Here is a 12,273-nt window from a genome sequence, read left to right as displayed (position 1 = left end):
CCTCATCCCGGTAAGGGACAGCAATACCTACTTGGGACAACTACCAACATGTCCGGTATTCAGTGAGAGTATTTCTTTTCTCTTTATTCATCATTGGCCAAAAAATATCAAAGAAACAGCTATTATATTTAAAAACTTTACAGCAGCTTTTAAAGGCAGCTCATTGTACTGTTACAAAAGATCAATTAAGTAAATTGTTATGAAAATATGAGATGCCTGTCCCTAGTTCCCTGACCATGGTACAGTTGATTTAGATCTACGGGAACAAGTGGGAGGAAATTTAAAAAGAAACATGAAAAATGAGAGAAGGTTCCTACTTCCATTTTAGTGACCTAGAGTTTAGTCCAGGCATTATGGCATTATGTCCATTACATGTATCTACAGAGAATTAAAAAACAAAGAAAGCCTAACACACGCCTCTCCTATGGCACCTGCTACAATACAGGGCAACTTCCTTCCATGGCCTCCTCCTGTCCCTACTACACCTGATCGCTTAAAGCCAATACCAAATCGGAAGGATACAAGCCATCAATTTTCCAGCAGTGTTTAGAAAAGGGATATGCTGCTGGGGAGTTTCATACATTCCGCACCATTACCACTGCTGGACATCAACCTAGGCATGAGTCCCTCCCTTTTACTTTCTTTAAGGAATTGAAATGAAGTGTTGCTGGCAAAGGTATCCAAAGCTGCTTTACTAAGGGGATAATTGAAACAATAGGGCATGGATATGAAATGACCCCCTGGGATTGGAAGGCATTGACAAAAACATATTTTCTCCTTCTCAGCATACTATGTGGACTTCAGAATGTTAAGAGGGTTGTGCCACACAGGCAATTCATAATAGAGATTTGGGTATTCCAATAGGAGTAAAAATGCTACAGGGCATCACCATTATACAACAGCTCAAGCCCAAGCCCAAGCCCGGGTAGATCATAGGTAATTCCAATAATGTTCTACTATTGCAATTGTTGTCTAGTCCTGTGTTCCTGACACAAAGACAAAAACAGTTCCTTTGTCACTATATGGCAGGGATCCACTGAACCTTATGTCAATTTTGTGAATGGGTTACAATAGAGTATTTCCAGGCAAATAGATAATGAAGAAGCTGCTCAAGTTCTACTGCAGAAACTGGCCTATGAAAATGCTAATGAGGACACTCAGGCCATTCTCTCTGGCAAATGTACTCAAGCCAAAGGTATTGCTGAATTCATTAGGGCATGTCAAAATGTGGTAACTGAAACACATAAAGCACAAATTCTTGTAGCTATTAAATGTGGAAAACCAGGGCACATGCAAAAGGACTATCACCAACAAACAAAGGGACAAATAAGTTACCCAATAAGGATTGTCCCAGATGTGGAAAAGAAAAACATTGGGCAAATCAATGCCAATCTAAACTTGCTAAGGAAGGATGACCCCTCTCGGGAAATGAGAGAAGGGGCATCAGCTCCCACACCCACAGTCCCAAGTGGAGCAAAACCATACAAAACCCTGTTCCTCAGGTTTTCTTAAACCAGATCAAAGATGGTTACAGCCTTTTGAGCAGCCACCACAGGAAGTGCAGGATTAGATTTATGCACTACTTCAGAATTAATTTTAAAGGTACAAGATCATGTCTATACAATACTCACTGAGGTATATGGTCCCTTACCCCCCAACACAGTGGGGGTTATTCTAGGAAGATCTAGCACTACAAAAAAAAAGGAATTTTTGTACTACCTGGAGTTACTGACTCAGATTATACAGGGGAAATATGATAATAGTTAATAGGTTACATATTTCCCCCCCACACCCCCGGGACATGGTTAGCACAACTACTCCTAATACCTTTGAAGTTCCAGGGACTTTAACACAACAAAGAGGAAATGAATGATTTGCAGCATAGGATTCAAGGAATTATACTGGACTCAGATCATTCAATCTGTCAACCTGACAAAGCTTTTTTTTTTTTATATACAAAAGTTATTGTCAAATTGGTTTCCATACAACACCCAGTACTCATCCCAACAGGTGCCCTCCTCAATACCACTCACCCACCCTCCTCTCCCTCCCACCCCCCATCAACACTCAGATTGTTCTCAGTTTTTTAAGAGTCTCTTATGTTTTGGCTCCCTCCCTTTCTAACCCTTTTTTTCCCCTTCCCCTCCCCCATGGTCTTCTGTTAAGTTTCTCAGGATCCACATAAGAGTGAAAACATACGGTATCTGTCTTTCTCTGTATGACTTATTTCACTTAGCATAACACTTTCCAGTTCCATCCAGGTTGCTACAAAAGTCTATATTTCATTCTTTCTCATTGCCACGTAGTACTCCATTGTGTATATAAACCACAATGTCTTTATCCATTCATCAGTTTCTGGACATTTAGGCTCTTTCCATAATTTGGTATTGTTGAAAGTGATGCTATAAACATTGGGGTACAAGCGCCCCTATGCATCAGCACTCCTGTATTCCTTGGGGAAATTCCTAGCAGTATTATTGCTGGGTCATAGGGTAGATCGATTTTTAATTTTTTGAGTAATCTCCACACTCTTTTCCAGAGCACCTGCACCAGTTTGCATTCCCACCAACAGTGCAAGAGGGTTCCCATTTCTCCATATCCTCACCAGCATCTGTAGTCCCCTGATTTGTTCATTTTGGCCACTCTGAATGGCGTGAAGTGGTATCTCAGTGTGGTTTTGATTTGTATTTCCCTGATGAGGAGCGACGTTGAGCATCTTTTCATGTGTCTGTTGGCCATCTGGATGTCTTCTGTAGAGAAGTGTCTATTCATGTTTTCTGCCCATTTCTTCACTGGATTGTTTGTTTTTTCAGGTGTGGAGTTTGGTGAGCTCTTTATAGATTTTGGATACTAGCCCTTTGTCCGATATGTCATTTGCAAATATCTTTTCCCATTCCGTTGGTTGCCTTTTAGTTTTGTTGATTGTTTCCTTTGTTGTGCAGAAGCTTTCTATCTTCATGAGGTCACAATAGTTCGTTTTTGCTTTTAATTCCCTTGCCTTTGGAGATGTATCAAGTAAGAAATTGCTGCGGCTGAGGTCAGAGAGGTCTTTTCCTGCTTTCCCCTCTAGGGTTTTGATGGTTTCCTGTCGCACATTCAGGTCCTTTATCCATTTTGAGTTTATTTTTGTGAATGGTGTAAGAAAGTGGTCTAGTTTTATCCTTCTGCGTGTTGCTGTCCAGCTCTCCCAGCAACATTTGTTAAAGAGACTGTTTTCCATTGGATATTCCTTCCTGCTTTGTCGAAGATTAGTTGGCCATACTTTTGTGGGTCTACTTCTGGGGTTTCTGTTCTATTCCATTGGTCTCTGTGTCCGTTTTTGTGCCAATGCCATGCTGTCTTGATGATTACAGCTTTGTAGTAGAGGCTAAAGTCTGGGATTGTGATGCCTCCTGCTTTGGTCTTCTTCTTCAAAATTACTTTGACTGTTCAGGGTCTTTTGTGATTCCATACAAATTTTAGGATTGCTTGTTTAGCTTTGAGAAGAATGCTGGTGCAATTTTGATTGGGATTGCATTGAATGTGTAGATAGCTTTGGGTAGTATTGACATTTTAACAGTATTTATTCTTCCAATCCATGAGCATGGAATATTTTTTTTCCATTTCTTTATATCTTCTTCAATTTCCTTCATAAGTTTTCTATAGTTTTCAGCATACAGATCTTTTACATCTTTGGTTAGGTTTATTCATAGGTATTTTATGATTCTTGGTGCAATTGTGAAAGGGATCAGTTTATTTGTCTTTCTGTTGCTTCATTATTAGTGTATAAGAATGAAACTGATTTCTGTATGTTGATTTTGTATCCTGCGACTTTGCTGAATTCCTGTATCAGTTCTAGCAGCCTTTTGGTGGAGTCTGTCAGGTTTTTCATGTATAATATCATGTCATCTGCAAAAAGTGAAAGCTTGACTTTATCTTTGCCAATTTCGATACCTTTGATTTTCTTTTGTTGTCTGATTGCTGATGCTAGCACTTTCCCACTATGTTTAACAACAACGGTGAGAGTGGACATCCCTGTTGTGTGACAAACCTTATTTTTAATTAATACTGTGAATGGAAAGTAATTTACAGGGTCAATTGATACTGGAGCCGATATCTCCATCCTAGCTTCCCATGAATGTCCTAAATAATGGGAAAAAAGACCTAGCCTCCTGGCTTTTACTAGAGTGGGAGGCACAAACCTCCCTTTCCATTACAAAACAAAAAGCCTCTCACATGTGTGATGCATGCCAGAAGGACAAATGGTTATTTTGACCCTTTATTCCACTTGTTCCTATGTCATTATGGGGAAGGGACTACTTAAAGAATGGAAAGTAGTCATTCAGTCTTTTTTTTAAATAGGGGCCACTATTAAATTTCCTCCCTTCCCAGTGGAAAATCTGGAAATTTTCCAGATGCCTATTTGGATTGAACAGTGGCCGCTTTTAGGGAATGAAGGGTGCCCCCTTTTAGGGAATGATCAAAACAAGCTAAGAATCTAGTTTTACAACAATTGGAGGCTGGCAATATTGAACCTTGGAGTCCTTGGAAAACACCCATTTTTTAAATTCCTAAAAAATCAGGTAAATGGAGATTGTTACATGGCCTCAGAGCTATTAATGCCATAATCCAACCTATGGGGGCATTACAGCCAGGCTTGCCCAGCCCTGCCCAGCCCTGTTTTTATTCCTTCAACATGGCCTATTACAGTAATAGGTCTTAAGCTTTGCTTTTTTTTACCGTACCTCTAGCGGAACAAGACAAAGAATGTTTTGCCTTTTCTCTACCTGTTACTAACAATGAAGAACCTTTGTCTAGATATAAATGGAAAGTATTCCCTCACAGGATAATTAATAGACCAACTATATGTCAATATTTCATCCAACAAGCCTTACTGCCCATTCATAAAAAATTTTCCATCCTTTCTAATTTATCATTATATGGATGATATTCTTGCTGCTCTTCCTGCTCCTACATAGACCTTACTTTTCACAATATGTCAACACTCAGAACTTTCCACAAAAGAACATGGGCTTCAAGCTCTTGAAGAAGTTAAAATACAGGAGCCTCGGCAATATCTAGGACATATAGTCTTTGCTCAGACAATATGGCTTCAGTGCATCTCCTTAGATACCACTCATTTACATACTTTAAATGATTTCCAAAAAAAATTTTTTTAATCTCCTTAATGTTTATTCATTTTCGAGATACAGAGTGCAAATAGGGGTGGGGAAGAGAGAGAGGGAAACACAGAATCTGAAGCCGGCTCCAGGCTCTGAGCTGTCAGCAAAGAGCTCAATGCAGGGCTCGAACTCACAAACTGTGAGATCATGACCTGAGCCAAAGTCAGGTGCTTAACTGACTGAGCCACCCAGGTGCCCCAATTAAAAAAAAATCAGGAGCTATTAATTGGATTCATCCAACTTTGGGAATTACTACAGGACAACATTCTAATTTATTTAATATTTTAAAAGAGGACACTGCTTTAGACTCTCCTCGTGGTTTAACCCCAGAGGCAGAAAAAGAATTAATTATTATTGAAAAAGCATTTGAAAACAGGCAACTGCATCACCAAAAGCTAGTTTACCCTATTTATTTATATTCCCTACCCTCCATATGCCCACTGGACTTCTAGGCCAACTTATAAAAGAAATTCAATGTTTAGAATGGCTTTTTCTTTCCCACTCATTTAAGAAAACCCTCACTCCCTATATACAACAAATTACAGAGTTGCTATTTAAGAGAAGATATTGTTACCAACTAACAGGATATGATCCTGATTTCATATATCCTGGGATGTCTTATGAATGCTTTCTATGGATTCTTAATCTATAAAACTGCAAAGTGTTATGGCAGACTTTATCGACCAACTTGTTTACTCTCTGCCATCAAATTGTTACAACTACCTCTTTTAAACATTACCCCCCAAAATTATCTCCACAGCCAATTTCACAAGCAATCACTGTTTTTATAGATGACTCTGGAAAAACTACTAAATCTGCTATTGCTTGGTTTGAACAATGCTGGCATAAAATATTCTCTAAAGGATAAACATCTACTCAAAGAGCAGAATTAAAGGCTGCTATTATGGCTTTCCAACAATTTACTCACCAACCTACTAATATGGTAACAGATTCTCAATATGTAGTTTATGTGATACAAAATATAGAACAGGACTTATTAGGGAATTAAAGAATTCCTTCCTTACTTTTGTTATTTTTGACTTTACAAGCCTTACTAGATAAACAGACATGCCTTCTTTTTAATCACTCGCATAAGATCACATTCAGGCTTATCTGGAAATGAGGTAAGGAAACAAGGTTGTGGACCAATTTGTTGGCTACAATATGCCTTTTAAAACTGTTCAATTATCTAATGACTTTTGTCATCAAAATTATAGTCCCTTATTAAATATTTCCATATTATAGTTACTCAGGCTAGACAAATTGCTGCTGCCTGCCCTGATTGTCAACAGCCATCAGGAGGACAAAAACAATGGGGAATTAACCCCAGAGGTCTAAATGCAAATCAGCTTTGGCAAACTGATATTACACACTATGCCCCATTTGGATGTCACAAATGTATCCATGTGTCTATAGACACCTTTTCAGGATTTATAATGGCCTCTATTCACACCAGAGAAAATGCAAGAAATATCATTCACCATTTTTTACATGGGTTTTCACAAGCCAGTAAACCTCAAGAAATTAAAACTGACAATGGGCCTGAATACCTTTCCTCCATGGTAAAGGAATTCTTCCAAAACTGGAATATACAACACATTACTGGCATACCATATGTAATCCTACTGGACAGGCTATTATAGAACATACACATGCCACTTTAAACCAAATGCTTCACAAACAAAAAGGGAGGAAACTACATAATGCCTCCACTTGGAATTCATTATATAAAGCCTTATACACTCTAATTTTTAAAAATTTTTAAGTGTATTTATTATTCCTGAGAGGAAGAAAGAGACAGGGCATGAGCAGGGGAGGGGCAGAGAGAGAGAGGAGGAGACACAGAATCTGAAGCAGGCTCCAGGCTCTGAGCTGTCAGCACAGAGCCCAACATGGGACTCAGACTCACGAGCTGCAAGATCATGACTTGAGCCGAAGCCGGACGCTTAACCAACTGAGCCACCCAGGCGCCCCTATTTTTTTTAAATTGTGATTCCCATGGCCTCACAGCTGCCAAATGGTATTTTGCACCATCTCCCAGCTCAAATATCAGAGCTGAGGCGCTACTTAAAAACATACGAGGCAATAATTCATGGAAAAGACCTTATGAACTAATAACATGGAGAAGGAGATAGGCATGTGTTTGTCTCCCATCAGCATCGCACTGGGTGTCTGCCATCTGATTAAACCAGATGATGAGTTGGAAGGATCACACCTTCAACCCTCTTTCTCAGATGGCCAATTTGTCCTTACAAGGAAAAGAGAGGAGACCATGCCCACGAACAATCAAGGCAAATAATGTCACCTGGGGACAACTTAAGACACTCTATCAACACGCCACTGAAATGATGTGCTGTGTAGGAGCACCACCGACCCCAGAAAATAATTTTTTTAGCATACTTATCTGTGGTTTCTCAAAACTCAGCTAAGCTAATGATTTGCTTAATCTCTTTCTTTATCCAGACTGCTGCTGCTTTTTCATCATTGTATTTGGTCTCATATCATAGACCCCCCTTTCTTTGAGCCAGTTACATTATGAGATGAAAACCCACTGCTAACTAGTAATGATTCTCTTTGGACTGGAGGCACCTGGCTTCTGCCAAAAGGCCCTCTTGCTGAACAGAGAGATTGGTTAAAACTGAGTACTTCTGTTCCTTTTGTGTCACTTTTCCCTCCTATTTGTGTAACCACTATGAACACTTCTGGATGTTTAAAAACCACAGCACAGATATATCTCCACTACATGCCTAAAACAAAGGACCATAGAGCAAATTTGACATTCATTCAGTAGCCACCTTCACTACACCAATGATTCTTAGCTAACCCCCATTTATCATTGCCAAATAAAGAAGATATGGTCCCCTAGTAACTGCAGTAATCTGACAGCCCTGGAAGACCTCTATTGCCCATAAAGAGGAATTTTTTTCAAAATCTTACCTTCATTCATTGGGGTCCTAAAAGACACTTGGCCTCAGCAGGCAAACCTATTGAGTTTTCAGAACCTAGCAACTCCTCCATCCTTCGGACTGATGGCAGACTTTCAGGGCCAATATTAAGAATTAAAAACAAAGATTCATATAGCCCATAGAATTACGATTTGTGGTGTTTTAGCCTTCCCTTTTTGTTACACAATCTCTCTCATGGATATTATGTTGATAATAGTGGTACCTTTTATATGAATTGCACACAGAATGTCTCAGTGTCATCCCTCATCCCTATGCTTTGATAATTTTCACTAAGCCAGTTAATATAACATTTTGACAACCCATATTATGTTTTTGAAGTACTTCCTCCAGCTTGATACACAGCCTGTATCAGCCATTATAATAGTACCAAATTTTCTATCTCACATGTGTTCATCTTAAAATGACAACCTTAAATTTGGCTGGCAGTAAATCTAACAAGGCCCTGGGAAGGGTCCAATGGTCTTGCTGAGTTATCCCAAGCTATTTCTAAGTGGAGACGTAAAAGATTTGTCGGATAGTTCATTGCTTTCCTTATCTCATCCGTTGTCATCTTATCCACAGCCTCTGTTGCAGTGGTCTCCCTGACAGTCTATCCATACAGTTAAAGTAGTCACGTAATGACTATATCACCAAGGCAATTATTACTCAAATGGAGGTTGATAACAGTATCATGCAGAGACTGCAAGCTGCAGAAGCAGCATTCGAATGGAGGGGGACTACCAACAGGCACTTGTTGATCATCAAAATATACAATGTGAATGGCAACATGACAAAATTTGTCTCACTCTCTTAAAATATAATATGTCTCAACCCTCCCGGGATTCAGTGAAAAAACACCTACAAGGAGCCTTTTCTACCAATTTACAGAGATTAATGCTCTGTCTTCCCAGCTGCATCAACAACTGTTAGATATTCAATAGGAAACGCAGATATGAGTTGAACGGGAGTTATCTGACAATATGAAGTGGTTAAATCAAACCAACTGGTTCCAGGGCCTCAATTTACATATTTGGATTATTGGATCTCTCTGCTTGTTAATCTTTTTTGTATTTCTCATAGCCCTCTGAATGATCTACACCATAGCGGCCTCCTAAAGGTATCATAAACAACTGATTGCCTTCCTCAACTCCCATAAATAAAAAGATTCTTCAAAAAAAAGGGGGGGCGGATATGTAGGAAATCAAATAGCTATGTCCTAGGTTAGGAAATTATAGGGAATACATTGAAAAGCAGAACACTGCTTTCTGGCCTTGCTGAAAACAGCAGGCCAAGCTTCACTTATCTAGTTAATGTATATCTTGGGGGCACCCACTTTGCTTATCTAGTTAATGTATATCTAAGGGATAGGTCCTGGTTATACTCATAAATTCCTTATACCATGTTATCATATGGAATATTTTATCCTGTCTTAACTTGTTTTTCTGCACATTTTCAATACATTTTTTCCTGGCATGTAGCCCTCTGGTGTATTGCACATTATTTCCCTAAATGTATGCTTAATAAATATGGGAGCTTGAGAGAAGCTAGGTGAGACTTCCCTTAGCCTCTCTCTCACCTCTCTTGACTTACATGGACTCTTGAGTAATCCTTTCTGCTGTCTTTGGCTTTGCTGGACAAAACTGAAAGCCAAACCCACACTTACCTTCTGAGAAGCCAGCAGTAATTCTTCCTTGCCTACAGAAGAAAGTTAAAAACCCTTAACCTGATACTCAAGGTTTACTATAACGTGCTTCTGAAGAACCTTTGCCTATCTCCCTTCTCATCCTTTTATCAACTTTGATAGAATGACAAAGCTGGACTGCTCCCCTGTTTCTGAATATACCCCCTCTTTGCATAGTGCTATTGGCTTAACTTGGCTTCTACTGGAATCTTACACAAGATGAAACTCTAATAATCTTAGTGACATAGAACCTTTCCCCCAAAAAATTCCCCTTATTAATGACATAGAATCTTTTAATGACATAGAACTTCTTCCAAAAGAACCTCCCCTTATTCCACTAGTCACAAAAACTGCAAGAGGTTAAAAACTCCTCTGTGATTTATATATGTTTTTCAATTAAATTAGATTTGTTTAGTTTCATTCATTCACTTATTTATTCTTTTGCTTAGCATATATTGACTGAGCATTTGTATGTGCCAGGTACATGTTAAGAGCTCAGAAATGACCAAGGCTTAGTTGTGGCCCTCCAAGAGCTGTGTCCACCTGGAAAATGACAGATATATCACACCATATTGGTTGTGTATATATTGTGTGAAAATAGAGGTACACAGGTACACAAAAGCACTGAAAAAGACTGAGAAAATGAGGTTAGATCCAGATTAGAATGTCAGATAAAAGAATTAGGTTACGAAGGCAAAGAGTATATCTTTGGATAAATGCTATTCTTATACTTACCATGTCAACATGTGTTTGATTAATCACTCAAGTCAGTATAAAATGGGTCATTTAAAGGAATTTTTCAATTGGAGAGGGAGGTGAAGGTTTGTGAATAGGGCCAAGGATTGCAGATAAGGTAAGAAGGAGAATTACAAAAACATCAATTTTTTTTAAATCCTAGATATGAAGTTGTTTGGGAGCAAGAATTTGTCTTATCTAATTATTCCCCCACAGCACCTGAAGTAGGGTCTTTGTAATTGAAAGTTTATGCATTTGTAGTTTCTAAGTTGGAAGTTACCTTAGGGATCATCTAGCCCTTGTTCCACAAATGAGGAAAAGGAAACTCTAAGAAATGATTTGCTCAGAGTCATACAGTTTTTTTATTCTAAAACTTAAGACTGAGAATTCAAAGTTAAGTGCTCTTGTAGCTCCTCTACATCTCATCTCAAGCCTTCAACATCTCAAAACCTTCAACAGTCCCCATTGTGGTAGACACCCCCAGCAGCAAAGTTCTGACATACATCTCCACCATGTTTTTTTTAGAGGGAAAGGTAAAGAAGATCTGGATCTCATTGTATACATGGGGAGAATGAGACTTAAAGAGGAGAAGTGATTGGCTCAAGATCACAGATCTGGAACCAGAACTCATAAGATATTTGTCAAATGGAATTGAACACATTCCCTGTAATCAAGGTATTATGCCTTGCATCAGCTAACAAGTAATTAACCTTCAATTTAGAGAATAAACAGACCCTCAATTGACATCATTCATCATTTATTATTAATCTCAAACATGTATGTCTTTACAAAAGTCTTCTCATAGCCTGGAACATTTTCTTTAGCAACAAGAATAATAACCAATGAGTTTCTGAGACCTCAAAGCAATTTGTAACTACCCAGAGAAATTTTTCCTCACTCCCTCTGCTTGGCTCTTCTCCTCCTTCCCTACTACTTCCAAAAGAAAGAGAAAGGGTAAAATTAGACAGATAGATGATATAGATGTAGATAGATATAGATATAGATGATATAGATATAGATATAGATATATAAATAGATAGATGGATAGAGATAGAGATATATTTATTTCCTGTTTCCCTCCCTCCTTTTCCAGATTTCCATGTCTGTCTGGTGCAGATGATCATCTTGGTGAGTTTCTTGACTTCTCTCACCATGCACATACATACACATGCACAGAAATATATACGTGTGGTGATCTGAAGGATACTTTTTAGGGTTATTTTCAAAGATAAAATCAGATCAAATGGTCTGCAGGTAAAATTCAAGTACTAAATCTATGATAGTTTCCTCGCAGCATGAATAAGCCTTGCTAAGTTATAGGTCTCTTAGTGCTTGGGCCTAGGGAGTCAGGATGAAACGAGTATGATGGAAAGTTGATGAAGTTTGGGGGTCGCTTACGAAGCTATTAGAGCCAGTCAGGTCATTCTCTTTCTACCAGCAGGCCAAAAGTTTAAACCATTAGGTAGATAAGTTCAGGGTACTGAATTCCTACTATTTACTCTTATAGTGCTAGACAAATCATGTAGGCTCTCTGAACTTTATTTTCTCCTTCAAAATTGGGCAAAGCCTTGCCTCATGGTACTGTTACAAGGAACAAAAGACGAAATCCCAGGTACTTAGCCAATTCTCAAGAAATGTTCATTTCCCTCCTTTTATTCATTAATTTCCCTGACTACATCTTCATTTGTTGGTATATATTTTATTTTATTTTATTATATTTTATTATTATTTTTTTATTTGAGAGAGTATC

At 38.5% G+C, this 12,273-nt stretch overlaps 1 protein-coding gene across 1 annotated transcript in view; it reads left to right on the top strand.

Moving 5' to 3' along the window:
* VSIG4 (V-set and immunoglobulin domain containing 4) overlaps positions 1-11,738 on the top strand; it is a 101,030-nt gene extending 89,292 nt beyond the window's left edge. The window contains exon 7 of the mRNA XM_045050751.1: positions 11,617-11,738. Coding sequence (XP_044906686.1) covers positions 11,617-11,723 — 107 coding nt within the window. The 3' untranslated portion in view covers positions 11,724-11,738. The remainder of the gene's footprint in view (positions 1-11,616) is intronic.
* Positions 11,739-12,273: the final 535 nt, after the last annotated feature.

The sequence above is a fragment of the Felis catus genome, chromosome X (assembly GCF_018350175.1).
Source record: "Felis catus isolate Fca126 chromosome X, F.catus_Fca126_mat1.0, whole genome shotgun sequence".
Lineage (NCBI taxonomy): Eukaryota > Metazoa > Chordata > Mammalia > Carnivora > Felidae > Felis > Felis catus.
Note: the sequence above shows the minus strand (reverse complement) of the source record. Positions and strands in the feature narration are given on the sequence as shown.